The following is a 27790-nucleotide window of genomic DNA, read 5'->3' as shown; positions in this document are numbered from 1 at the left end:
CCCGACAACCTAAGGTAACCAAAGGCAAAGCGGGAAAGCAGGAACGATGGAAAGTGGGTAAGAGGTATTCGATGACATAAATTACAGCCAAAGATACTTAGTAGAAGAGGCGGGTCTGGCTACGCAGTAGTATCGAATCATGACGTCCCAATTCAGCCAGCCGCTTGGCGTCGCGGGGCATGTAATGACGCTAGCCCAATGACAACGGCCGCCTTTCCTCCTCCCCGCCGACTTCCATCTTTCCTTCCCAAGTTTCCTTCCACATTGGATTTTGTTTCTTTGGTTTTGGGCAGTTGCATTTCTCGTTTCTTGCCATTGAAGACACCATGCCACGATAGTCTACCTGGCACGTGCCTGGCTACATTACTTTGAGGTAAGGTACCTAAAGTAGGCTAAGGTACGTATCTGATGTATTTTCCTGAGAGGAAAACAGTGGGAAAGAGAGAGAAGCAGAGAGAGAAATAAAAGGAGCAAGAGACAGCAAGAGAAAGGCCCCCCCCTCCTTCCTCTTGGCATGTTGGTCCTCGTGGAAGCTTGGCATTTGGTCTTGGCGCTGTGTTTGGTTTGATGGAACCCGCTTTATTGTCAACGGGAGTGATGATTGGATAAATCCACTTATCGTCATTGACTCTGTGGCTCCAGGTTTTTTTTCTTTTTTTTTTCCTTTCCCCGGCCACTTTTTTGCGTTGCTGTTGGATGCCACCATGGCCACGATGCGATGCCCAGCACAATCCAATACGGATGGATACCTACTCGACAGTCGCAAGATATTCACCCTACAGAGTACGGATATACCATGTATTATGGTCAACGGCCGGCAGCGGTGTTCCGTTTCATCCTTAACTGCACATACAAAGTACGGTACGGAGACACGCTTCGGTAACAGTACAAGGTGACGGAACAAACAAGCAAAGCCTGGCCACCTCCAATTTGTCCATTCGCCAAAAGCATAGCGAGCCGCAGCCGTTGTTCTCTTCAGATCAGGTTTTTTCCTCGGCGCTTTTGCCTGCTGTCCCGTCCCATGTCTATCTCCTTATCCATCCATGTTCCTGTTCACTCTTGAGAATGAGAAAGGATTAGCTTCGTGCCTGTCTCTGCCTCTCTACTCCGTACTTGTACACTACGGAGTACTGTGGTATGTATCCGTTCCTTCGCGTCTGCCTCTATCCTTACCTCTACCTGCTACTCCGTACCAGTAGGTACGAATAGTGTATCTCGAATCCTTGGCTGGTGAGGTCCTGGTCCTTGGTTCATGATCCATCCATCTTCCTTTGTCCTCCAATCCCAAGCCGTGGTCCCAATTTCCTATTACCCATTGACCACTTCCCCATCACATCCATCATCATCCCCATCCCCCATCCCCATTCCATCCGCCCACACACCCATTTGCCGACCTTTCCCAGATCAGATCAACAAGACGCTGGATACAGGATTGACAGGAAGCCAGCCGATACTCTCCGCCCTCTCCCACCACCCGGACACTAGGTAGAGTCCTAGACCAGAAGAAGCAAACCACTCACAGACGAACAGACGTCAACTCTCGTCCCAAATAACGGGCCCTAGTAAAGTAAATTCAACTCATCTATCTCACCACCTGTCAACATCAAAGTGTTTAGGCACAGACAGAAAAGGGCGGAACAGACGAGAAAAGCCACAGCGCCCCCCGGCTACCGGTGCCAACCTTCTTTCAAGCTCCAGCGATCAACAATCAGCTCTCTCTCTCTCTCTCTCTCTCTCTCTCTCTCGCACACACCTGAACCGTGGTGGACGCCAGAGATTCCCAAGCACCCAGGTCCCCCCAGCTTGCCAGCCAGCTTACCAGCCCAATTCCCTCTGATCGGACCGGGACACCCTCCCTCCCCCTCTTACCGTCTAGTTCCATGTACTAGGCTCCCCTCCCCTCCATCCACACCCCCCAAGAAGTTGACCGTCCCAAAAAGACGTTGCCGTTGCATTGGAGGACCGGAACGAAAAAAAAAACATTTGCTCAGTGCGCTCAGCCCTTAGCCTCCGCCATTCCACCCTTTGTGACGTCGATTGGCTAAAGAAACACCACCGGCTACTACCCAGCAAGCAGAGCACCTCACCTCACCGAGCACCTTCAATACCACCACAACCGCAACCACCACCAACACCAACACCCACCGCCATCTTCACCTTACCGCCAGCTCGACCCTGCGTTTTTTCCCTCTCGACAACCTCACGAACTCCCGCGACTGTTGCCGCCAACTACGAAACGTCGAGACCGATAGGCTCCCAACTTTCCTTTAGCGAAAATATACTTCTATGCGCCCAACATAGGTTCTCACACACCACCAGTTGCGCCGCCCCCGATATCGACCCATCCCGAAAACAATACTGTTCGTGACGAAAACGACGACAACCTTGATTCGAGTCTAGCCACTAACAACGATCTCTCTTCCCATTCCACCACCACGACGTCGTCGCCACCACCCCGCGACCCCTCCCCGTCGAGGGACGACGTCGCGACCGAAGATCCGGTCGACCCCAATTCGATTCCGCTCACCAACATCCAACCTGTCGCCTCCAATCCGCCATCACGACGGCCCGACAACGCCCCGTCTCCTCGTGAGGCACCGGGTCACCCGACGAGGACCCAGTCCCCCGAACCTGAACCCAAGGGGTCTAAACCCCTCGCATCCTCGCCCATGTCTTTTTTGACCAAGAACATTTGGCCCAAAGATGGGAGGAACCGCTCTCATGTTCCGGCCATGCCGGTTTGGATCGCAGGCGTCAGGATTGCACAGCTTGTAAGGACACCAGTTCCCGGCCCGACTACACGAAGAGGGAATCGGCTCCCATGAAATGACTTGGGCAACAAGCTGCTGTACGAGTATCATGTTGACGGTTGTGGAATTTTAGGTCCTTGCCATTGCGACGCTGGGAATAACCGTCTTTGGGCTCACCACTATGCAGAAAGCCACGGGCTATCGCAGGATAACGGTATGCTCGACAACCTCTTCGCTGGCCTCTAATCCGGCTTCTGCTTGGGATCCCGCCCTTCTGGTTCACTTTTACTAACTGTTTGCGTTTTACGATGCAGTCCTTTAGCGGTACAGAGGGTTTCCGTACGTAACACCACCATCCCCGCCTCTACCTACTCTTGTGTGCCATGACTAATCTCGCGCGTAGCATTCTCATGGTTTGCTTTCGCCTGGACCTTCTCCTATCTGACATGGCTCGGCGTGGCCGTCATGTTCATTCCCGTCATGTACAACTGTTGGGTGCATCTGTAGGGAATCCTAACCATGAGCTTCGAGAAGTGCCCCGACTAACATCCTTGCGCAGCGGCCTCGAGCTACTTACTGTCGTCTTCTGGTTGATCACCATGGCCTTGCTCGCCAGTCACGCAGACGATCTTGACTCCCTCGATGCCTTTATCGTAACGTTCGGCCCCAAGTACGAAGTTTACTATAAAATGAACGTTGAGCCGTTTGCCGATGGCTTCGTCGCCGCAACGTTTGCCGGCACAGCCACGTCCGTTGTCAACTTTGTGCTCTTCATCATCACCATTAGTGTCTTTGGTACATTTCGCTCTTATATCTACTTACCTCAAAAGGACAAGAACCATTGACTGATTATGACAGGCCGCGCTCTTCATGCGTTACGTAAAGCAAAGCTGGAAAAGGCACCTAGCACTACCGACTCGCAAAAGACTATCCAGGCCGAAGGGGACAAGATGGTCGCTTCTCCGCAAATGACTTCCGCCGTCCCGACGTACATCCACTGGAACAACCAGTACCCTCCTCCTCAGCATCCCCACGCATACGCCTACTACGGCCAGCCGTACGCACAATCACCGCACTCGCAAACGAACCCGTCTCCGCCGAACTCTGTGCCACCGCATGGTTTCCAACCGGCGTACTTCCCCGGCAGTAATTGGCCTCCGCAGGCACCTCAGCAACAGCCGCCCCCCGAGGGCGGTGTCTGGCCGGCCCAGAACTACGGAATGTACCAGCAGCAAGTGCCCATCGGACCTCAACACACGGGCCAGTCTGGCAGCATGATGGGCTCCCCTCAGTTCCCCATGGTTCAGCCAATGCAGCCCAGCAAGGCGGATCTACCAGGTGTTTACCCAACACCACCACCGGGAAGCGCAACTGTAGGACCCGGATACCCGCCTCAGCAACCGCCACCTCCGCTAGCACCGGTACCCGGCACCATACACTCGCCGGTAGAGTTGAATGATGGACGTGGGGACGAAAACATGCCGGCAGAACTACCAAGCAACCCTCCAAGATCACCCAGATGAGCGCGCGCCTGACATTTACACCAAAACGAAGAAAGCGGAATTCGCTTTGGGGAGATATACAGGGTATACGGAGTAATGATGGTTAAGGACAAATTTTCCGGCGTTTTTGTGTTTTCTTTTTCGGATGCGACAAGACACATGCATAGAGAATGGCGTTTTGGATGGTTCGGCGTAACCGGCCCTTATGCACGGATAGCATGACTGGGGATTTGATCGTATTTACTTCTCTGCCCACCATCATTTTGGGCCAACTATCATGACGAACGGAAACGGGGCATACCGCGGCCAAAAAGCAATGAGACGGAAGGCTCCGGTTCTGGCGCATGGCTTATCAGATTGTATTTCTAGCTAGATGGCCATCCCTTTGACGGGATGTGCGGTTCATGTTGCATAATTCATGATACCCCGATGTATGAATCGATCGGGAAGACATTTGAAGCATTTCTGCAGACGTTACATGATTTCGTGATTTGAGCTCTCATTAGCATTAGTCTGTGAGCTTGGTACTACACAAACGGTGTTTCTACTTGTCCATCCCGTGAGTCTGGAACTTGGTTCCAATCCAAACAGATGTTTTATGGTATCTTTTAGAAAAACAAGACAGATTACTAACTTGTCAGTACACGTAGCGGAAGTACGGATTCTCCTTGTCCGTCAAATCCTGAAAGGCAAGCTTAGCCCGCTCCTCCTCATCAACAGGCAGCGCATCGCGGCGCTTATTCTCCCTCCATAGCACATAGTACAGCGCACCGGATGCGAGAATGCAAATCACATAGCAGATGATGAGCCCGAGCCACAGCTCCGGGTAATGCGACGGCTTGCTCTGCGACTTTACGAGTTGCGGTCCCACGATGTTGCCGACGCAGTAGGCGGCAAAGATGGTCCCCGCCATGAAGCTTTTTTTGGTGTGGCCCGCGACGTTGGACATGCCGAGCGTGATGACGAGACTGACTACCCCGCCAAAGAAACCCGTGATGGAGTAGCCTACCACAGGCGCGGCGGCGTGGTGCGTCCAGTCGGAGCGCCAGATGAGGGCGCAACCTGCTATCACGGGCAGACAGCACGTCACGAGCATGATGATGCGGACGTTGGTGTAGCGTGTGCCGAGGTATCCCGTCGCGAGGATGACGAGGAAGCAGAGGCCGCCGAGGGGGAACTGGAAGAGGATGGATTGCAGTGAGGTGTAGCCGAAGGTTGAGACGATGAGTGGGCCGAAGCCGGAGACGGCGCCGTTCATTGTGTAGGCGGAGGCCATCATCAGCGCCACGAGCCAGGTTTTGGCGTCGAGGAGGGCTTCGCGGAGCTGGTGCGGTTTGAATTTCGTGCAGCGAACGCCGGTTTGGCCGTGGCGGAGGCGTTCTACGGCCGCGAATCGCTCTTCGCGGGTGAGGAACCATGCTGAGACGGGGGAGTCGGGGAGGAGGAAGCAGGCTAGGCCGAAGAGGAATGTGAGGCAGCCCGCGAGGAGGTAGATGTACTGCCACGGCTTGAGGTCACCGCCGCGGACCTGGGCAAAGGCGTAGTTGAGGGCGCCGCCGATGATGGTGAAGAGGCCCGTGGCGCTGAACCACCAGCTCTGGCGGAGTGATTGCTCGGCCTGGGTGTAGTTTCCGGACACGATACACATGAAGCCCGTGGGGATGACGGACTCGACGAAGCCGAGGAAGAAGCGTTGGGCGTAGAGGCCCTGGTGGGAGGTGACTGCTGCTGTGAGCATGCAGATGCCGGACCAGAGGATTACGATTGTGCCGAGTGTGCGGCCTAGGGAGTAGCGCTGGAGGGCGTAGGTCATTGGGTAGAGGCCTGCTAGCATACCGAAGTAGAAGAGGGAGGTTGCCCAGGAGAGGCGGGATGTGTCGACGCCGGTGCCGGAGGGGAGGGGGACGGAGAGGTGGAGGTCTGTTGTCATGCCGAAGAGGACTGCTGAGCCTAGGATTGCTTTGTCGTAGTAGACTAGGCCGTCTGTTGGGTGTTAGGGATGAAAAATGCTTGAAGCATTGAGTGAGAGGGGGTGACGAACATCCAAAGATCATGGCGGGGATGAGGAACCAGTCTATCTTCCGTACAGCGCGGGCGGCGACGGCGGGGTCGTAGGGTTGGCTGTGTATCCCGACCATGGCGAGGGCGTCGTCATCGCCGACGCGGTGGTGAGATTCATCGGGTACGGCGCCGAGAGCGGGATGAGAGGCTTCGACGTCGGGATCGGGGCCGGGCGTTTGGGACACCGGCGCGGGGCCGGCGGCGGCGGTGGTGGCGGGAGGAGTTCCTTTTCGGGAATCATATTGCGGGATCTTATCGCGTAGAACGATGGATGGCGGGCGGTGGACGAGAGGGGGGTCACCTTGCCCCGTTGCTGGGGATGATGAGATGAGTTTCAGAGGGCTGGAAAAGGTTTACTTTCTGGAGGAGAGGGAGTGAGTTGAGTCTCGACTGGACAGGGGGGATGAGTGAGCTGAACTCTCTCGTCGGTCGTCTTTAGGGCGGTGTCATTGGAGGGTAGGGCGTAGCCGATGCGCGGATTAAAACGGGAGGGAAAAGGCTAATGATGATTTTAGATCTTAGCCTTCTTGGTAGCTGGGCTGGATTGGAGGGTGTGTGAGATGAGTCTAAATGTGAGTGAATGAGAAAGAAAAGATCTCATGAGCAAATCATCTTGGCGATAGATGAGCGGTTTGTTCCGCGTAGGTTAAACCTCCAGCCATAAGGCAGGTATTGTGGAATTGGCTACGAATCATGATGGAGCTGTGAGACTATGAGTGAAATAAGTGAAATAAGCTCGCAGTCGATCTTGTAAAACTTCGTAAGAGCCCCCCACGCACGTCGTATTCATCGTCTCGAAGCCCGGCGACATTGGGTCCCAGTAGAAAGGTAAGGTCAACGATGAAGCCGTCACCTCATGCCCCTCATTTGTGCCGTCTTCTTATTTCGATTGGTAGAACTCGGAGACTAATTACATAGTTCGCAGAGATTTCTCAAAGCCCGCCAGGCTCAGACCCGATTAGTGGGATTGGGACGGGAGGGAATCCGGACTGGAACCCGGGTACAATCGGGAATTGGACGCGCCCCCGAGTTCGGTCTCGTCGTGGGAGACTTGTTGAGCTGTTTGGCGGGAGGCAGTGGGGGGCGATTAGCGGTGGGATTGCCGTGAGTAAATTACAATGTGTGATGGTAAAGCCTTCTGAGATGAGCAGATCTTTTGACGAGTCAAGCTTTTCATTGTATGAAGTTTTCAATCGATGCGAATTTCTCTGAAGTTTGTGTGAGCTGTTGAACGAGGAATGTGTGAGGCTTTTGGATGAAGAAGATTGAATCGGGGAGTTCCATCCGATGCGGCTGAAAGAGCAGCTGAGTGAGAACCCTCTTTCGAGTAAAGATGAGAATAGAGTGAGACTCAAGACGACTTTGAATCTCAAACGCCAATTCAACTTCACTTGGATAATAAAATATCTCATCTGAATATTTCTTTCGCCGCTTCGGATCTTCGTCTAGTGTACATGTTGGGCTGTCTTGGAAAAGCATAGCTCATGATGGAGCAGGGTCTCTGTAGAAGCTAGTAGCTATGAGTGCGCTGGAGATGCTGCGGTGAGGCGCATAACCGCTTTCATGATTCTACTCGCTGTCATGATTTGGCGATATGTCGAGGTGCGCATAAGCATGTTCATCCCCAATGACTAGCACAGCTGAATGAGACGGTTGAGATTTCTGGGTTCTTGGTGATAATGAGAACCGTGGGCATGCTACAGTCAAATTACATAAAATGCACAACTCCATTTTGTGCAACACCGCCACGAAACATTTACAACTCCAGTACGTACCCGCTAATGGTTGCGAGACGATTTCCTCTTTCAATCATCTTCGCCTCATTCGAACGGGAGTCCAGAGCTTCCCCCGGAAAATCAGCATTGGGGGACCCGACCGCCGTCCCGCGGGCCTCGAGCTGCCTCGATCACATCGCGACATCCCACGAGACACCACACCATCTTTCTCTCACACGTCCACAGAAGCTACTCGCCCCCGGGTCCCAAAACTCTCTTCCGCTGTGCGTCTCGCGGCCCATGCTGCCACGAACTTGGGAGCCTGGGCCAGGCTTGGCTTTCTAGGAAGGCCGCCCTTCGCTGTTTCGAGGTGGGAGACCTACTCACTTTGCCATCTCGCTCACTTTGTAGCTGAAATGAGCGCCATCGATGGATGATTGCCGGCTCGTGTCGATAGACGTTCAGTTGATGCAATTGAGACCAGTTATCGTGTATTTGGTTGTTGAGATCTAATCAGATCATAACCGCACACAAATGGAGAAACTACTGAGCAATGTCTAGAAGCAAGAAATGATTTACTTATTAATCGCAAAAATCCGCCCTCTCGGTATCTTTCTTTTCCTGGGTATCCAGGCTCTCATGCCTTTGTCTTGTCAGTCAGAACCCATGCCTCCTCCATAAGTACATGATCTTGGCAGTGCCATTATTAACACTAGGTTACAGTAATGAGCCACTCCATTTCCCCTCTCTCTTCGCCACCGTCTGACTCCTTCTCTCTCTGTTTCTCTCTCTCGTTCTCACAAGGGAGGGCTCAACTGTGATTAAACACTAGGCTCATTGAAGCTTGGCCGCGTTTCTTTCGGCCTTGTTCTCTTTCCACCACTTTTGCTCGCGCTTGATCGCGTACTCGATCCAAAATCTTGCAGTGACACCCCAGATTATAATCCACCCAAACAAGACGCCCAACGTCGTGCCAAACGCGCGTTCAAACTCCAGGTTCCAAATGATGCCGGCCACGTAGCCAATGTACGCCGTGCAGCCGCCGATCCAGAAGAGCGTCAACTCGAGAATCATCTTACGGAACATCATCGACTTGTCGTACCGCTCGACATACTTCTTGCGGAACTCCCTGTTCTGCGCTCCATCGACGGCGAAGAAGTCTTCGGCCGCGTAGTAGACGATGGGCTTCAGACGTGTACCTTTGGGGTCCGAGTTGATGCGGAATGGGATCTTGATCGGAATCAGCGTCGCAAAGGCGATGACGTCCAGGACCATGAACATGAAGGCGGGAGAGTACAGGTACAGCCACTCGACAACGTCCGGCTCGTAGACTGTGGTTGAGCAGACAAAGGGGACCAAGGCGGCTATCAGGCCGAGTGCATATACCCAGGTCGTGGCGTCCAGCTCCCACCAGTGTTTGGACAGCAGCGGCGCGCACTCGTCGAAGCGGGCGATGAGTCGATATACTCGCACAATGAGGATGTACACTTCGCCAAAACCGAAAGCAATAATGGCAAAACCGAGGATTCGACTCTCGACCGTCTGGACAGGAGGGAGTCCGCACTCTACGCCCGCGTCGTAGGCAGACTGACACGCCGCGCGACGATCGTTTCGTCGGGCGCGGAGCCAACTGTAGTAGATGCAGACCGGCAGCGCGAGATCGAAGAAGAGAATGACAAACGGTCCGATGGAAATGGAAATGTGTTCCGTCCAGTCGACGTACTTTGTCAGAGGCTCGAGCTCGTCGTCGTCGCCAGGGGTCTCGCCCGTTCCCGCAAGAACTCCTGCGGCCGCCGGATCAGTCGTGGTCTTTGGCACGCCGTCTCGACCGAGCATCTGCGCCGTGCTCTCGCTGACGGCCGTGATGGTGGAGTCCCGGAATGCCTCACGGTTCTCGTCGCCAGGCGCGCGCTCTCTGGCGATCGCCGCGTCCGACGCAGCGGTCGGGGCATCGGCTGTACCGCCGCCACCGGCCACGGCCGCTTCGTTGGAGCCCCTCCTGCTGCCCTGCTGGGACCCGGCTCGGCTTCCCTGTTGCGATGATGATCCTGCGACGACTGCTGCCCGGGTTCCCTCACCGCCCTCCACTGATGGTTGTCTACTCGGTACCTTTTGCGAAGCTGGTTTGCTGCCGTTGTCTCTTCCGGCGTCCTCGCTTGGGGCTCTGTCTTCGGACGGGTGGCTTTTGCCCGAGTTCGAGGTGCTGGGTGGTTGTTCTTGCGGCGCGTCTTCGAAGCTTGCCTTTGACGATGTTATTTGCTCGCCTTCGTTGTCGCTCGTGATATCAGCAGCAGCCGCCGCCGCAGCCGCTGGCTCATTGCTTCCTGACTGCATTGAGGCAGCACTGCTTAATGTCCGTTTCCAAAACGAAGACTACGTGAGTAAACTGAAGGTCGGGGAAAGGGGAAGAGAATGAAAAAGAACGAGTGAAAGAGAAGCTCGTTTGCGCGCGCGCCGGAAAAGCAACAGCGACAGCAACAACAGTAACTTTCGATAAGCTTGATCTGAGTGACAAGCAGGAACACAGAGCTGTCTCGCCTTACCTCTCCCTCCCTCTCCTCAACCACACGAAGCGGCGGTCAACTCCTTCATATGGAGAGGTGTTCACTGGCCAAGAGGGGAGGTGTGTGTGTGGTGGCGCGGATCCCAGGTGCACGTTCGCCCACCGTCGCAACACGAATCATGAGGGCAGCATGAAATGCATCGCGACATCAGACGGATGCCTGACCGGCCGGTCCCTGGTTTCGAAAACGTGCCCAGGTGGTATCTGAGCCATTCCATAGGATGTTCCTTTTCGGGCCCCGAGCAGCAGCGGGCAGCGGAGGGCTGCCAAGAAAGCTGTAGCATCCGTAGCAGCACTTGCTGCGGAAGCAATAGCAGGCCGTAGTCCTCGGATTCTCCTTCGACGGACTGACGGAGCTTCCTTGGTCCTGGAGAGTCAACCAAGTCGCGTGGTTGGCACCGGTCACAATGTGGTGTTGGCTTCAAGTGTTTGGCATCCTCCCTCCTTTGCAAACTTTGGCCGGCATTAACCCAGAGCTTCACCTCAATCAGCAACGCCAATGCTCTGGATTCTCTTTGCCCGCGTCTACCGCTCCCATCCCACCCACCCCCTTTGTGGGTTGTGGGTTGGGAAAGGCAAAATAAGTCACCGAATGAAAGGGGAAAGGAGTGGTGTTGGGCTGACAAGTTAAGACACGATACTTGGCGCCGTGGCCCCCAAGCCTCCCTTGGCCAGAACTTGCCAGGGGCCAAGACCTCTCAGTTCTGTGAGACATGAAGTATGTTTCCCGGGATCTAGCCAGACTCCAGTCGGAACATGAACTTTCGGAGGATTTGGCTCTCCACGATCGGCGACGGACTCCGTTGCGGAACACGTCGATTAGCTCCCGACACAGGGGCCGACCCTGGCGTCGGCTGTCCCTCCCACGCCGCCCACTTTTGCAGCCTCTGTGATCGACTTTCGGCGCCCCTTGGTAAGAGGAAAAGGACCTACTTGTAACTAAGAAATTGGGGAACAGCCGGCGCCCCTGGGGTTCCCATGCTCTTGACTCGAGCCAGAACCGTTGTCCGCTCGGTTGCGTTCAGTTCTAGCGTCAAACGCTAGTGCGGAGTCAAGTCCGGACATCAGAGCACAGGGGAAGCGTCAGCACAGAACGTGAAGGCATATAGAGAGAGAGAGAGAGAGAGAGCGCGACAGAAGCATGGCAGCATGAGCACAGAAGAAGCACGGCAGAGAAGCGCATGCACGCCGTGTTCAACTGATCAAGGGCATATTCAGCTGAGGTGTTATGAGAAAGGGAGGGAGTTGTGGCATTAGGGGGGGGAAGGGCACAAGTTGCAATCAGGCCCGACCTTTTCCTTTGCCAATGCAGAGCTTCATCCCAGAAAGCTGGCCCAAGTCCTCCCTTATTGTGCAACTTGCAGCAGAGACACAGGATCAAAGCGCAAAAAAAGCTCCCCCAAAAGTCCAGTTATCCAGTTTCTCTCCCCCAATTCTGCATTTCCCCATTTTGCGAGACTCTCCCATGTTTCCCGTTATTTAATGCAGGCATGCCATGGCTTGCACCAAGGTTCTACCCTGCGATATCCACCTCGTTTTACTGCGGTGCTTGTGGTCTGACCTTTGAAGGGTATATATGGTCTTTTCCTTTACGACGTTTAGAAGTCGATGGATATCCCATGAACCCGGAACTCACCTAGCATCTAGACCCTTTGGCTTGTCTCCATCATTCCCACGTTACGGACCCCTCCAGAACTGTAAGGAGTCGAGACTAGCGCAGCCCAGAGCTACGCTTCGGCCTTCACAACTTGACGGCCGAATCAAAAGGTTCAAAATGAAGCGTCGTTGGTGCTGGAACCACCGGACAGAATTTCGGACAGGTAACATGGAGTTGTATCCGAGTGCCCGGTCTGCCCGCGTCTACCTTTCCCCCAACCTAAAGCGTCTATTCGCACGATCAGGCGTGTCGGACTACGGGATGAGGGCAATTAGCCGGTCTTCATTTGACACACAGCATTTCTCTATTCGACTGTCTATCCGCCCACCCACTCATCCCCCCCTCCTTTTCGATCTGAACTGGGGATTGATGTCTTCATGATACAGGGGAAGCAACATGACTCTCCTGCCATCCAAACGCAGCAGCCCATTTCCTCCCCTCCTTTCCCATGTTTATGAGCTACCACATCATACATCGCCCATTGCCGGTCAAGGGCGCCTAGGCACCAAACGTATCCAAGGATGCGTTGATCAACGCCGTCAATGGGATTTCCCGCGGCCTCCTATGACTCCACTTAAGGGGTCCCTCGGGCAGTTTTAAACTCATGGTCAATGGCTATGGCTCTACCTTACGGGCGCCCGCTCGTGGCTGACGGGCATCTTCTTTTTCACGGAGATCCTGATCCTGATCTGCCTTATGCTGGGAATGCTATGGATTACCCGGGTTAAAGACCAGACACACGACCCCATCCGTCACTTAATGGTTGACTTGCGCCACCTCGCGTGTGTCCACCACCCGTCCGTCTTCTTTAGCCGCCGGCGCCTACGACCTGTCAAAGAGTCAGTCCTGTCAGACTATCCATGTCATATCTGAAGCTCCCATCGCTTTTGAGGCCGAGTAACATCGCTCGCTGCAAGATGCAGATTACCCTCCCTCCGGGCCTCCGGGTCCGTTGACACACATCGTGAGATGTGAGATGTGAGATCAGTCCTACCTACCCTTCCACCACATACCTACATACATGTAAAGTGCATACATACTTTACTTCAATTTACCTTACCTACCTGCACATGACGGCCCGCCGGATCGCAACGTTGTACGTATTCCGTAGCATCAGATGCCCCGCCCCGCTTGGTCGGCGGATGACGCAGTAGATGCGACTTCCGAACCTTCTGACCTTTTCTCAGTGCTCACAGATGGATCGAGAAAGATTCCAAACACGTTCCACGGAAATATCGGAGCGAGAGTTCTCGACGCAAAAAATAAACAGCACTGGGGCCATCAACCGTGCCCTCGCCGTACCTCCGTCCTTTGCCGTGCTAGCGTCTTTCATGTTGCTTATCCATCTTTCTTCCTTTCTTTCTAGATCGACGGTAGAACAAGCGGGCTGTGCCAGATCCTCACTTCCCCTGCCACGCGATTCATGGAAACATCACTGTCAGAGCGCCCGGCGCGCTGGGTCCGTCGTTACATCGTCAAGGCTGAGAGCTGCAGCAGTGCAGCTAGCACGGCCGGATACGCTAGACTATTGGGGATTGGTGAGAACAGACTTGGCTCGAATCGGGCAGCTACCGCGGATCGTCAGGTAGGATGGGACAAAATTAAGGTCGTCGATGGGGCAAACGCCCTTGTCATCTTTCACATGTGAAGTGGGTAGGGATATTCTTTCGTTCATCTCGTGATAGGTTCATCGCTTCACATAGCCACCCACAGCACGGAGCAGGCGATGCTCATTTAGCACGTGTCTAGAGAATGTTGCGTGCACGTCTGAAGCGTACCTAGTTTAGTTCAAAGCCATGGGACAATTATTGAGAAAAGATTCAGAAATTCAAGATGAGGGACAGATTCATCGGCCGCCCCGACTAGCAACCGTTTCATGTCGGGGGTATCAGGGGCTTGGCTGAATCGGAGCGAGTCGGTTTTACAAACGGAATGTAACCTCCTGTTGCTTCAAAGGAGGAAGACTAGCTTGCCGCAGAGATTCTAGAACATACTTATGTATTGTACAGGAATAGCACATGCATCTCATGGTTCTGACGATGCTAACCGTTCTAGACATTCCCACGAACTCCTGTGGAGGTTTAGCGGCCCCATGTCACTGCAGGTTTTGGAAATAAGTTCATTGACGTAAGTGGCTTAAGAAGGACGGGAACATGATAGAGGCTCTCATTAAGATGCTCATGATGGCTTCAAGACTCTCTATCCGTACCATACCTACCAAATGTACTTGCATTTACATCTTTGCTATTGTCCTCATGGTATTACTTTTCATCAAACTCTTATCTAGGAACTTCTACCAACTTTTTAATTCGTTTCAACGATGACGCTGGCGATTTCTAGAGAGAATAAGGGGCTGTCTCGGTTAATCTGTTGTTCCAGTGACACCAATATGACATTGAAGACTTCTTGATCGTTGAAAGATCTTATACCAGCGATGTAGACCGGTGAGTTTTACTGTCAAATCTAAAGGAGGGTGACATTCCAAGTGAGATTCATTTCATAGGCATTTTGGGGTTGATAAGGACGGTGTCCAATGGTGTAAAAGGTAAGGTAGCTCATAAAGCCATTTAATAACATCGTCTTCGGCTATATAAGCGCAACCGCTGTGTAAATGTACATATACGCTGGTGTTCTACTTCCTTATTGCTTCCTATCGTGTAAGCTCAGGTCCTCCTCATGCGCGATCATAAATTTCCTCCCATATTTCCTCTGCCCTAGTAACTTTCTATTGCTTGCCCTTGCCGAGCTTGGCCTTGATCTCAGCCACAACGGCAGCGGTAACCTCCTTCGTCGTCGCCTTGCCACCGAGATCAGCGGTGACAACACCGTTACCGGTGACGTTCTCGACGCACTCCATGAGTTGCGTCGCGGCCTCCTTCTCGCCGAGCCACTCGAGCATCTCGGCGGCGGTCCAGAAAGTCGCAACGGGGTTGGCGACACCCTTGCCGGTAATGTCAAAGGCGGAGCCGTGGATGGGCTCGAACATGGAGGGGTTCTTGCGGCTGGGGTCCAGGTTGCTGGTAGGAGCGATACCGATGGAACCGGCGAGAGCGGCAGCCAGGTCAGAGAGAATATCTGCGTGCTGGAGCCATCGTTAGTCCCCTAATCATACGTAAAATGAATTGACAAACATGTACTTACCAGGTTGGTGGCCACAATGGTGTCCAAGCTCTTGGGGTTGAGAACCATTCTTGTGGTCATGGCATCGACCAGCATCTTGTCAAGAGAGACATCGGGGAAGTCCTTGGCAACTTCGTAGACAACCTCATCCCAGAGAACCATGCCGTTACGCTGGGCATTGCTCTTGGTGACAAAAGTGAGAAGCTTGCGGGGACGGCTGCGGGCTGTCTCGAAGGCGAAGCGGATCAGACGCTCAACTCCGTGGCGGGTGAAGATGGAGACCTCGGTGGCAGTCTCCCAGGGGAAACCGCGGTGCGAGCGACCACCCTGGCCGGCGTACTCGCCCTCGCTGTTCTCGCGGATGATGACCCAGTCCAGATCGCCCTCGGCACAGTTGCGGAGGGGAGACTGGGTGCCGCGGAGAACACGGGTGGGACGGACGTTGGCGTACTGCTGGAAGGGCTGGCAGATTGCCAAGCGGAGACCCCAGAGGGAGATGTGGTCGGGGACATCTGCGTCAGTTAGCAATACGCACGGGATGAGAATCTTGACTTGTGGAGATGACATACCGGGGGCACCGACGGCGCCGAAGAGGATGGCGTCGTGCTTCTTGAGCTGCTCAAGACCACCGTCCGGGATGTACTTTCCGGTCTTCTTGTAAGTCTCGGAGCTCCAGTCGTAGTCGGTGAAGTTGAGGTCGAATGTGCCAAGAGTCTCGGAAAGAGCCTTGAGGACCTCCACACCGGCCTCGATGACCTCCGGGCCGATGCCATCAGCCCCCATGGAGGCGATGCTGTAAGACTTTTGGGCGGGGAGCGCGCTGGGCGACATCTTGAATGATTGGGAGGGGGTGAAAATGGGTGGATGTGTGTGGTGATACAGTGATATGAGGGGTCAGAGTCGAGGGGTAATTATGATTTGTTCCTTTCCCTTTGTTTGTAAGATGAGATCTTGAGGTTGGTGGTGATGGCTGTGCTGCAGGGTATGTCAGAGCGCAGTGAAGTTGTCTTCTTTTGTAACCGTCAGACTCCCGCCGACAACGGCTAGATCACCGTCTTCATCGCCCACCATCTTCGGGATTGCGCCGCAAGTGTCGGGAGTTTGTGGAGTTGGGGTTAGTGGTGGAGGCGATCTGGGGTCCGGGGAGCGGTGTTGACTTTGTCCGCGGATGTGTTTTCATCAGCGGACAAAGACAGTTCCGCAGGACTCTCATTTGACGGTGTTGAGTTATTTCCCCCCAATTGCCTTTCACGCAATACAGGATGAGCCTTTTAACGCAGCCACTCTGGATCTCGATTAGTCTCACGCAGAGTCATTCGCAAGCTTTCCCCACGTTTGAAAACATATCAACACGTGCTTCCCTCCAGAGCTAGCCTACGAGCCCTACTCGGTTTCGGGCTTGAGAGGTGTTTTTCAACTGGCAAGTTTCTCGTTGACAGGTGGTCGAGTATCAAGGAATTATTTCACCATGATCGACACGACAGCCTTGGAGGCTGTAATCCAGCAACTTCTCCCCTCAATCAAATCACATAAGGCGGAGTCGCCGACTCCCTTTATTCTTGGCCTTTCGGGCCTGCAGGGAAGTGGAAAGTCAACATGGGCTGAGGCTCTTACCAACACACTCAACGCCAAGTATGGCATCAACACAAGGACGCTTTCAATAGACGACCTTTACCACGACCATGACCAGCTGGTATCATTGAGAGATTCCAACCCCGGAAATGGCCTCCTCCGTACCCGCGGACAACCAGGAACACACGATGAAGATCTAGCGAGACGCTTCTTCGAACATGTGTCAAAGTCACTGTCAAATCAGACAGACTTAGAGCCCATCAAGTGGCCGTCATTCGACAAAAGTCTGTTCAGCGGTGAGGGTGGTAGAGCCCCAGAATCACAGTGGGACAGCGTGCCCAGAAATCCACCTCTGGAGGTTCTCATCTTCGAGGGTTGGTGCCTTGGTTTCCAATCGCTGTCGCCCGAGAAAGTTGAGGAGAAGTGGAAAAGAGCCAAGAAGTCATCAGCAGCCCACTCCGAGGACATCCAGCTATCCACAACGACACTAGCCAGTCATAGCCTCGAGCATCTTCAGCTCATCAACCGGAACCTGGAAAGGTACTGCGAGAGCTTCATGGGCCCCTGGCGTTTTGACGCATTCCTTCACCTCAGCACAGACCAACTAGTCAACGTCTACCACTGGCGTCTGGACCAGGAGAGGGCATTGCGGGAGAAGAAAGGTGCGGGCATGACGGATGCGGAGGTTGTTCGTTTTGTTCAAGGGTACATGCCCGCGTATGAGCTGTATCTAGAGAGATTGGCCAACGAGTCATTTTTCCCACGGCAGGAGGCTAGGAGGAAGGCTCATGTTCGCGTTATATTAGACTCCAATCGAAGAGTCCTGGGCGTCTCCAAGGCGTAGAAGGCATTTGCAAGCAACCGTGTATCTCATCTCCCGTCTTATGTGAATTTGTGATCATGATGTAGCGTCGTATCGTCCTATCTCCGTTCCACTTTATCAATCATCTGGTATCTAGAGATTGCCCACTTCTCAAAGCCTGGGGATCTAGAACTCCTAGACTCATTTCCATGTCTCAATCTAGGGGATATTTCAACTCATATGATCCCAAGGATCAACAAACCCCATGCGCAACCCTCAATTAGTCTGTATTTTAGCTATCCGGGGTAAGTCAGTCCCACGTCTCTGGGCCCGGTACGCCCCCGCAAGCCCGTCCGACCGGATGGGTCAGCAGAAGAGACCCGTCGAATAGCCTTAGCAACACCAATCCAGATGAACATGTGCCCCTAGCTCGTCGAGTTTCCCCTCAACGCAACCTAGCTAAACGTGGTGAAGAACCTGGCTTGCCATGCCATTTCCCCGCGTCCCCCGCAGATTTACCCCAAATGCCCCCGGTAGTTTCTTTGTCCGCTTAAGCTAGTATGAGTCCGGGGAACCAGGGAGACTTTTCCTGTTGTTTGCGAGGAAATCCTCCAGGGAAAAAGGACACCAAGCCAGGTTTCTGTTGGCGTAGGAGAGAAAATATGGCATGATTAAACACAACCCCGTGGAGTTACCCCGGACTGAGCACAGATATTCTGGGGCAAAAGACAGGCAGATCCAAGGTATAAGAGCTGAACTGACGCCTATCAGTCTCGTCTCTTTGCAACCCACGGACTCTCAGCGATCTCAGCGGTCAACCTTCCTCTTCCTACTTGCTGCATATCGCCAATCGTCCCAATTTCCTCCCGTCATTTCAACTGAGTCTGCACAAAGACAAAGACAGCAATGGCTCACGAGAAGAAGCAAGACTTGGACCTTGAGTCTAAGCCCAACGACAACTTTGTCGAGATGTCGACTGAAGATGAGAAGGGTGGCGTATTGCAGCCTGGCGCCGATTACTCTGGTGCTGTGGCAAAGACGAGCGCGGAAGAGATTGCTCTTGTCAGGAAGCTTGACTTTAGAATCATGCCGACGCTTTGGTAAGTTCACGGCTTTCATCAGGGTAATTTGACTCGATAAAGTAGCTAACAGATCCCCAGGTGCATGTACTTTTTGAACTACGTAGGTCTTATCTGTGTTGCCGCGACAAAAAATAGGAGCGAGCAACTGACGAGATGCATAGCTCGACAGAAACGCAATCGCCCAGGCTCGTCTGGATGGTCTCGAGAAAGATTTGGGTCTCCAGGGCTCGCAATACAACACTTGCATCTCAATTCTCTTCGTCGGGTAGGTTCATCACCTCCAAGCTTTAACTTGCCCGAGACAATGCTGACGGTGCGGTCTACAGCTACCTCCTCATGCAAATCCCCTCCAACATGCTCATGTCCTCGAAACACGTCCGGCCATCCGTCTACATGGCAATCTGTATGATGGCATGGGCTCTCGTCTCGGGCTGCACCGCCCTCGCAAAGAACTACACCCACCTTGTCATCGTTCGCTTCTTCCTCGGCGTTACCGAAGCCCCCTTCTACCCAGGCGCCATCTACATGCTCTCCATCTTCTACACCCGCAAGGAGATCGCCACCCGTCTCTCCATCTTGTATTCGGGCAACATCTTTGCCACGTCCTTCTCGGGCCTCATTGCCGCCGCCGTCTTCAACACCATTGACGGCAATCACGGGCTGAAAGGATGGCAGTGGCTGTTCATCATCGAGGCGTGCCTTACCTTTGGCGTCGCCGTCATTGGCATCTTCACACTCGCTGATAGCCCTCTAACCACCCGCTGGTTGAAGCCTGAGGAGCGCCAACTCGCTCATGATCGTATGCTCAGGGATACCGTCGGCGTTGAAGAGAGCAAGGGTGCCAAGGCGGGTTTCATGCAAGCCGTTCGCGATCCTCGTCTCTGGCTCCTCTGCTTCATCCAAAACATGCACCTCGTAAGTCCCACCATGCTTCACATAGCAAACAAGAGATGATATTCTAACAAGGATGAAAAGTCCGCATGCAGCTTCAACAACTTCTTCCCAACTGTCGTCGGATCCCTCGGCTTCAACGACACCATCACTCTCGTCCTCACCTGCCCGCCGTATCTCATCTCCGGCATCTTTGGCTACCTCGTTGGCATCTCATCCGGTAAATACAACGAGCGAACCTGGCACATCACCGCGTGCATGGGCATGGCCATTGTCGGTTTCGTCATCTCGTGCGCCACTCTCAACACGCCGGCGCGGTACATTTCCTGCTTTCTTTTCGCGTCTGGAGCGTACGCCGTCAACTCGTGCATTCTGGGCTGGGTTTCGGCGACGCTGGGATCGACGCAGGAGAAAAAGGCTGTCAGTCTGTCTATTGTCAACGTCATTGCCAATGCTTCGTACATTTACACTGCTTACTTGGTACGCAAATTCTTCGCGTCACTTTTTGCTAGGATTGAAACTAACCATAATCTTGCAGTATCCTAAGAGCGATGGACCTCGGTACCTTACAGCTATGTCGAGTAATGCCGCTTTTGCATTTGCTTGTATTGCTGGTACGTGGGCTTTGCGATTCTGGCTAGTCTCTACGAACAAGAAGATGGGCGCCAGCGGTACCAAGTATGCCTATTGAAGCCTGGAAGAACAGATATGGCCACGCTGGGAAGACATTGTACCACTACACCGCTTCAAATCTGATCATGATGAAGGGTTGTATTCGAACACATAATATTCAGATAAGAATAAGAGATATCGCAGCTACCATATGCTGTGTTGGCTATGCCCATGCTTCATGTTGACCTTTATTCGTCAACAAGCACTATCTAGTTGATCAACCAGTCGGCCCCGCTCGTCTCGTGAGCGTTGCATCCTGTGGGACCATGATCCGAAAGTGCCGAACTGGCGGGTTGTCAGTGATCGTCAGTCCCAGTCTGTCGGTATCTTTCCTCAGAGCTACTGGTGGTGAGCCGGACCCTCGGGCCGGAGATCTCATCTTTAATGAAGGATCGGCCCAATTTAGGTCTCGGGACCTATCTTGTCCACCTCTTCGAAAAATCCATAGGTTCACTTGCAACGATACCCATTATCAATTTTCCTTCATATTGTAACCCGTGGCCGTGGCCTTGTGCGGTTTCCGAAGTAGCATGCAAAAGTTCAAAACTCTTTGGAATTGGCGATATTTCGCATTTGGTGTTGCAAGAGACAGACCGCCTGCCTGTATTTTCTAGGAACATGGGTATCAAAGATCAAAGAATTATAGATACTCCAGCTTCTCCTCCGTAGTAGCCATTCACGCAACCTCGGCCTCCATTAGATTTCTCTTTGTATCCGAAAACGCTCCCCTCATCAAGCATTACCGCAAATACGACCACGTAGGATCCACAGACGGATCAAACTGCGCCGCCGCTAAAAACGGATAATCAATCGCCCCAAAAGAATTGGCAAACAACTGATCATACCAGACCATAGACTCCTGCCCCTCGCCAGGAGCATTCTCCGACGTCCCCATGGAAGGAAACGACGTAGCAGCGCCCAGCGATAGCGAAAACGGCTGGCTGTCAAAGTTGGGAGAGTCCTGCTGCGCAGTCGCCTGGAACCCAGACTGCGCTCCCGGCGTGCTCGCCGTCCACCCCGCGTTGACGGACGGTCCCGACGCCGGGGGAAGCCTGAGTGGGCCATCTCCCAGCCTGATCATCCGTTGGCCCCGAAAGTCCATCACTTTGGTTCTGTGACCAGATTCTGTTATCTGGCGCAACTAGGCCCGGCTCATCTGGCCGACCGGAGGAGGCGGCGACGGAGGGGGAGAAGCGGGCTCGGAGGCTGGATCCGGTTGGCTGGGTGTTTGTCGAGTCGGAACGTAGGCCTCTAGGCCTGTTAGAGCTACTATTCGGTCGAGCCTGCTGACCGAGGTCTGTTCGAAGATGGCTGTTTGGTGCGAGGCTGCTGGTGCTTGGTTGTCGTCTGAGTGGGTTGTTTGGGACGGATAATTCTCTTACGGCTGCGGTGAGTTCGTCGACTGCGGAGAGGCAGTATTCTGGCCATGATGTGTCGCGAGAGGCAATATGGCGGAGAACTTCCTTGCCTGATTCAACGTGTCTACAAAAAGTCAGCATTTCAGCGCTCAAATTTGCCATCGTAAGCAATTGTTTGGTATACTTACTTGAGGGCACTGGCCAAAGGCAGCTGCCGTTCAAAGCCAGCATAAATAAGAATGAACGCGCTAATCCACACGGCCCATGTGAATGATGGCTGCAGCAACGGTTCAAGCAAACAGGCGCTTGTATGATCATTTGGGATCTTGTTTTGGCTATGATGCCTCTTCAACGCAATAAAGATGGATTTCGCTGCAAAGATGCAATTTTGTAAGCCAGCAGAGTACGCCGGGCTCGAAGGGTCGGACGTCATCATCGGGCGATTGAGGGAGATCATTGACTCGTACTTTAGCAGAAGCAAAAAGATACGATGTCCCGCAGAGATTGGTGGTTGTGGTGAGGCTTCATCCTGGGTATGCTCGTCTTCGACCGCGTCGTGGATCTCGTTTGACCATTTTGCAAGCTCTGCTTGACGTAACTTGACCGATCTGCGGTATCGTCGCGTGAGTGTATTGATTTATTCCGCAGCTCCAAGATCAGCCCTCGTATCCGCGCGTGCTTGACCAGGTATGTGAGCAGCTGTAACCTGTTGTCTTCGGCGTCGGCAAGTGTTCCGTGCTTTTCTTCGCCGGGATAACACACATCGACGTCGTCGTCCCGGATGTCCAAGGGTAGGCCTAGAGCTTGGCATAAGAATCGCTCCGTGCAGTATATGCACCAAAAGACGCGTCGGCGCATGTGTGCCTCCTCTTTGGTGAAGAAGGGATATCTCGAGGGGCACCGGTGCAAGCCGAGGTGGAAAGCCATTCTGACGATCAAACCGCCTAATCTGGATGCCGAGTTCAGTCTCAACATGGAGACGAGAAACAATTGTATGGCGAGGGCAGCTTGTGTAGCTTGGATCGAAGCAGGTTGGTAGAGGGCGAACTGTGACGCCGACATTGCCTCCTCGACTGTGCGGAAGACGAGCGAGGATGGAACCGGCTGGGCAAAGGGGGGCTTTTGGCGACTGTCAGCTAGAGAGATTGATAGTATCGACTTGACAATCGAGCGCTCGAGATGGCCGAGGGCAGCCACGCCGCCAGCGCTGACTTCCTCAAAGAGGTTGAGTACATCTGGAGCGCTGAGGAAAGGAAGCGTCGGATGCCATGCTTCAAAGTAGCTTCTCGACCAGTCGACGAGCTGCTCAAAGGTCGGATTGAAGTCATCGCCTTCGGGCTCTGGTATCAACTCAGAGCTGCGCCAGAGGTTTTGCTCGTCTCCATCACGCGAGGACGTCTCCCGCTGGAGCTGGTCGTCTTCTCCGGGGACTAGATCGCTAATGTTGTTGGCGGACTGGGATGTCCTGAGCGCGGACTTGCGGGCCAGCCTCACGTACACACCCCGGATAAAGTGAATGCCGCTGCCGCTGCCAACGAAGCGTGCGGTGTCATGCTTGCCCGTGTCCCGCATCAAGCCATACTCGCGTGTGGGACGGTCTGTTGAGCCCGAGTGTTTCCGCTTGCGTGAGTGGTTGAAGTGTGCCGGACTGAGGGTTCCCGACTCGGAGGTGGCATTGGGCGACTCTACGGCGTCCATTCGGAGGTAGTGGGATTGCCGCCCTGATGGTGAATGAAGATTTGGGGATTGGTAGCCCGTCTTCAGTGGACGGTTCGAGGAACGGTGGGGACCCGAAGCATGATGTGATTGTGGGGAACAGAAGAGAGAGAGAGTTGACGGCCTTGGAGACAAAAGAGTTGTCCGCCGAGGTACAACGAGAGTGAACCTATGAAGGAAGAGAGGAGAGGATAGGGAGGAAGGGCGGTCAACGGACGATATTGTGCGGAGGAGAAAATGGCAGATGCGCCAGATGTGCCAAGACTGGGGTAAAATCAGCCAACTGCTAGCCTTTGGAGCATTGCATTGTGCGAGAGCGAGATTTGAGAGAAACGAGACTATCAGAACAAAAAAACAAGCATCGTTGTCCGAGAAAGGAAACCAGCGAGAGGCTGACGCGCCCGCGTCGGGGGCGACGTCGGTGAGGGTGGGGCCATGACACGGCACCTTCCGGTGGGTGGGGCACCGGCGGACAAAGAAAACCCCGCAGCGACCATGGAGTTTTGTTCTTGAACACCAGCTTTTGCGCCAGAGATCTTTGGGTAGACCAGGGAGGACGACAACGGCAATAGTGGTTTTTTGCAAGATATTCGATATTCAGTTCTATTTTTTCCGGAAAGAAGACGGAATCGCAGAATGTCCCGAAACAGCAGTGAGAGGGAAGGCAACGCTTTGCAAAGTCCCATTGCCTGCGAGTCTTGTCGACAGAGGAAACGACGGGTTAGTCCGACATGTGCCCTTAGGCGCTTTTGACCACGGCATTTGACTAACACCGTTCAAGTGTGATAGGAAGTTGTAAGTGGCTCCCCGGCACTCTGAGAGGGACCCTTGTCTGGCCAAGTCCTGAGGCTGAATATTCTTCCCCGCAGACCGTTTTGTCTCCACTGCAGCCACGAGCCTGGACGATGCCAATACCCAGAGCAAAGCAAAAGGTATGCAGCCATCTACAGTCAGTGAGATAGATATGATGAATACTAATGAGAAGTTACCAGGGGCATTCCTAATGGGTACCTCAACAAGCTTGAAACCCGACTTGCCGAGACTGAAGCTGCTCTCTTCCGCGTGCTCTCGGGGGCATTTGATCATAGCCAAGGTTTCGAGTCTGCATCTTCACCTGCTCTCCTCCCTCAAGCTGCATGGACACCAAGACAGAATAAAGTCGACCGGGTCAAAGAATGGGATAGCCTCCCGTTGCAGACGCCGGACGACATTCAAGCCTGGTACCGATCCAAGGCTACAGAGCACAATGACCCTGCCATCGATCTCCCTGCCGCAAGTCCTCAATCGCTCATATCATCAGTATCGGATCCCATGTTTGCGCCGCCTCCTCCTCCACCAAGAGACCCGGGCTCGGTACATGGATCAGTGTCAGACCATCAGGGAATTTCTGATGCGGTCATTGAACCTCAGCTTCGAGCCATGACGCCAATGGTCTCTACTCCTGTGAGCAGGGCACCGTCTGATAGTCTTAGCAAGGCCAAAGAGTTATCCAAGTCGCAGCAGAATCTCTACTTCTAAGGCAGACCCCAGTATCGAGATATTTGCTCGTCAGACAATGGGAATGTGGGAAGGCCATAAACTCAACTCAACTCAAACAGGGCAACGTCCAATGCTCAGAATGTGGCAAGAGATAATGCGACATTAATCTTAGATTACACCAACTTTGGGAATATCAAAGCTTGCAAAGGCGGAAATGCATCGCCTACTCGCGGCTTTGGTTCGCAGCAAACGAACAGCAAAAAGACTTCCCCGCCACGGCGCCGAGCTACCCCGCAGCGACCATTTCATTCCGCGGCGGCCCGGTTCCCACACCTACCCGCTCGGCTTGCGGCGGAATTGCGGAATCGCCCAATTCCCAACAGCAATGACCTCACACTAAGGCCCTGAAAGCTCGAAGCTTCATCTTCTCTAGAACTCTTGAAGAACAGAGAGACATCTTCTCGTTATTGCATGTTGAAGCATTCTTCGTTGTCATCATATCCTCTTCGAATCAACGAAAAAACGCCATCATGTCAAACACGCAATCTTGGGTCTCTGTATCCCCCAAAAGCCACTTCTCGTTGGCAAACATTCCCTTCGGCATCATCTCCACAACCTCAGACCAGACTCATCGACCCGCCATCGCCATTGGCGACAATGTCCTCGATCTCAAGGCCTTCGCAAAGGCCGGTGGCTTCCACGCGCTGCCCTCCATCCAAGAACACGTCTCCGTCTTCTCCTCGGCCACACTAAACGACTTCGCCGCCCTAGGCCGCAAAGTCCACAGAGAAGTCCGCACATATCTGCAGTCCATCCTCGCCGAAAACACCCCGCACGCAGGCCTCCTCAAAGACAACGCCGATCTGCGCAAGACGGCTCTGATCCCCTTCTCTGAGATCCAGAACCACCTGCCCCTCGCCATTGGCGACTATACCGACTTCTACGCCGGCAAGAACCACGCCTACAACGTCGGCGTGCTCTTCCGTGGCCCAGACAACGCCCTACAGCCGAATTACGTGCACCTCCCCGTCGCGTACCACGGTCGCGCGAGCAGCGTCGTCGTGTCCGGCACGCCCATCCGCAGACCGTGGGGCCAGATCCTCAAGGATCCCAAGGCTGAGCCCAAGGTGCCCACGCTCGCACCGTGCCAGAGACTCGACATTGAGCTGGAGATGGGCATGTTTCTCTGTCGGGAGAATAAGCTTGGTGAGCCGGTGCCTGTCGACCAGGCCGAAGAGCATATTTTTGGCTACGTTCTTATGAACGATTGGAGCGCGCGCGACATTCAGGCGTGGGAGTATGTCCCTCTGGGACCCTTTACGTCGAAGAACTTGGGCACGAGTATCAGCCCGTGGGTTGTTCTCGCGGATGCATTAGACGGAGCCAAGACGGCAGGTATCGAGAACAAGACGGAGTTGCAGCCTTACCTGCGCGAGAGCAAGAAGAACAACGTTCTGGGCGTCGACCTTGAAGTTGACATAATTAGTGCGTTCTCACCCTGATCCCTTGCACCATTCCCTCATGGAAGATGCTAACATGTGTCACTTCTCCAGCCGCCAGCGGAAACAAGACAACAATCAGCCGCACCAACTCAAAGAACCTGCTCTGGTCATGGCCGCAGATGATTGCGCACCACACAATCACCGGCTGCAACCTGCGACCGGGCGATCTGCTCGGATCCGGCACAATTTCCGGCACAGAGCCCGGCACCGAGGGAAGTATCCTCGAGCAGACGCAGGGAGGCAAGCAGGCCGTGCAATTGACCGGAGGCGAGGAGCGTAAGTTCCTGCAGGATGGCGATACCCTCATCATCCGCGGCTGGAGCGGCCAGGAGGGCGCATTAGTTGGATTCGGTGAGGTTTCCGGCAAGATTGAGGCTGCGCTGAAGCTCTTCTGATCGCGACAATTGTGATTGAGAGATAGAAATGAGCGTCAATTAATGAAAAGTCTTTCGTTTCGTGCGCATTAAATATGAGCTTCATTCGGTGACATTTCTGATTATCTTGGTCACTTAATGATCATGAGATGGCGAAGGGAAAACTGGCTCAATTCGTCCATCTGGCTCATTAACTTGGAATGACCTATGTTTTACATCTATTTCGCCCTCAATTCATCAGGAGTATCAGGCTGGTTAAAGTAATGCGCCTTCACAACAGCCGGATGCTCCTTCAACCCCTCCGCAATCTTCCTCACAGTCGGATACGGGCTCAAATCCACCCCAAACCTCTCAGCATTCCAATACGCAGGCAACAAACACACATCCGCCAACGAAATCTCATCACCAACAGAGCAACTCCCCGCCCACTCCTTCGCAACAGCCTCGTACGCCGCAAACCCATCCGCCATCAACTCGCGGTTCCACTGTTCCGCATTTCCGCCCATGGCCCTGATCCGCCTCATGATCCGCATATTCGTCACGGGCTGGATGTCGCAGGCGACAATATTGACCAGGCTCCGGACCACGGCGCGCGTCTTTGCGTCCTTGGGGAGGAGGGGCGTGGAAGACGAATGGGTTTCTTCGAGGTACTCGAGGGCGGCGACGGATTGTGTGACTTTGAAGTCTGCGTCGGACCGGTTGACAAGGAGGGGTACGCTGGCGGAGGGGTTGAGGGCGCGATGGGTGTCGGAGAGGTGTTCGTCTTTGAGGAGGTTGGTTGGGATTGTGGTGTAGGGGATGGATTTGAGGTTGAGGGCGATGCGGAGGCGGGCTGAGCAGGAGGAGCGGAAGTAGGAGTAGAGGATGTAGTCTTGGTCGGACATCTTGTTGGTTCAATGTTGGTTAACACGTCAATTACTGGTAGTTGGTAGTTTGGGGTTCACGAAGAAGCTTCAAGATGAAAGGAGGCCAGT

At 53.8% G+C, this 27790-nt stretch overlaps 10 protein-coding genes across 10 annotated transcripts; 5 read left to right on the top strand and 5 right to left on the bottom strand.

The window, feature by feature from the left end:
- Positions 1–2669: 2669 nt before the first annotated feature.
- On the top strand, positions 2670–4273 carry N0V96_009028 (uncharacterized protein; the record flags this gene model as incomplete). The annotated part of the gene is made up of 6 exons (XM_053188966.2): positions 2670–2771; positions 2884–2964; positions 3065–3089; positions 3154–3253; positions 3310–3545; positions 3609–4273. The coding sequence occupies 6 exons, from the start codon at positions 2670–2672 to the stop codon at positions 4271–4273; spliced, it is 1209 nt and encodes a 402-aa protein (XP_053053732.2).
- A 616-nt stretch (positions 4274–4889) lies between these two features.
- On the bottom strand, positions 4890–7008 carry N0V96_009027 (uncharacterized protein; the record flags this gene model as incomplete). The annotated part of the gene is made up of 3 exons (XM_053188965.2): positions 4890–6235; positions 6294–6539; positions 7002–7008. 3 exons carry the CDS (start codon positions 7006–7008, stop codon positions 4890–4892), a joined length of 1599 nt encoding a protein of 532 aa, XP_053053731.2.
- A 1854-nt stretch (positions 7009–8862) lies between these two features.
- On the bottom strand, positions 8863–10362 carry N0V96_009026 (uncharacterized protein; the record flags this gene model as incomplete). Its single annotated transcript, XM_053188964.1, has 1 exon — positions 8863–10362. One exon carries the CDS (start codon positions 10360–10362, stop codon positions 8863–8865), a length of 1500 nt encoding a protein of 499 aa, XP_053053730.1.
- A 4611-nt stretch (positions 10363–14973) lies between these two features.
- N0V96_009025 (uncharacterized protein) lies at positions 14974–16199 on the bottom strand (the record flags this gene model as incomplete). Its single annotated transcript, XM_053188963.2, has 3 exons — positions 14974–15330; positions 15390–15880; positions 15938–16199. The coding sequence occupies 3 exons, from the start codon at positions 16197–16199 to the stop codon at positions 14974–14976; spliced, it is 1110 nt and encodes a 369-aa protein (XP_053053729.1).
- A 637-nt stretch (positions 16200–16836) lies between these two features.
- Positions 16837–17784, top strand: N0V96_009024 (uncharacterized protein; the record flags this gene model as incomplete). The annotated part of the gene is made up of 1 exon (XM_053188962.2): positions 16837–17784. The coding sequence occupies one exon, from the start codon at positions 16837–16839 to the stop codon at positions 17782–17784; it is 948 nt and encodes a 315-aa protein (XP_053053728.2).
- Positions 17785–18648: 864 nt separating this feature from the next.
- On the top strand, positions 18649–20406 carry N0V96_009023 (uncharacterized protein; the record flags this gene model as incomplete). Its single annotated transcript, XM_053188961.2, has 6 exons — positions 18649–18842; positions 18903–18924; positions 18986–19089; positions 19151–19739; positions 19791–20195; positions 20254–20406. The coding sequence occupies 6 exons, from the start codon at positions 18649–18651 to the stop codon at positions 20404–20406; spliced, it is 1467 nt and encodes a 488-aa protein (XP_053053727.2).
- A 1807-nt stretch (positions 20407–22213) lies between these two features.
- N0V96_009022 (uncharacterized protein) lies at positions 22214–23443 on the bottom strand (the record flags this gene model as incomplete). The annotated part of the gene is made up of 1 exon (XM_053188960.2): positions 22214–23443. The coding sequence occupies one exon, from the start codon at positions 23441–23443 to the stop codon at positions 22214–22216; it is 1230 nt and encodes a 409-aa protein (XP_053053726.2).
- A 654-nt stretch (positions 23444–24097) lies between these two features.
- On the top strand, positions 24098–24979 carry N0V96_009021 (uncharacterized protein; the record flags this gene model as incomplete). The annotated part of the gene is made up of 4 exons (XM_065758520.1): positions 24098–24181; positions 24243–24256; positions 24331–24393; positions 24454–24979. The coding sequence occupies 4 exons, from the start codon at positions 24098–24100 to the stop codon at positions 24977–24979; spliced, it is 687 nt and encodes a 228-aa protein (XP_065612913.1).
- Positions 24980–25470: 491 nt separating this feature from the next.
- On the top strand, positions 25471–26837 carry N0V96_009020 (uncharacterized protein; the record flags this gene model as incomplete). Its single annotated transcript, XM_053188958.2, has 2 exons — positions 25471–26425; positions 26494–26837. The coding sequence occupies 2 exons, from the start codon at positions 25471–25473 to the stop codon at positions 26835–26837; spliced, it is 1299 nt and encodes a 432-aa protein (XP_053053724.2).
- Positions 26838–27034: 197 nt separating this feature from the next.
- On the bottom strand, positions 27035–27700 carry N0V96_009019 (uncharacterized protein; the record flags this gene model as incomplete). The annotated part of the gene is made up of 1 exon (XM_065758519.1): positions 27035–27700. The coding sequence occupies one exon, from the start codon at positions 27698–27700 to the stop codon at positions 27035–27037; it is 666 nt and encodes a 221-aa protein (XP_065612912.1).
- Between the last annotated feature and the right edge of the window lie 90 nt (positions 27701–27790).

The sequence above is a fragment of the Colletotrichum fioriniae genome, assembly GCF_027942845.1.
Source record: "Colletotrichum fioriniae strain IMI 355084 chromosome Unknown scaffold_11, whole genome shotgun sequence".
Lineage (NCBI taxonomy): Eukaryota > Fungi > Ascomycota > Sordariomycetes > Glomerellales > Glomerellaceae > Colletotrichum > Colletotrichum fioriniae.
This window is presented reverse-complemented; position numbering and strand designations above follow the sequence as displayed.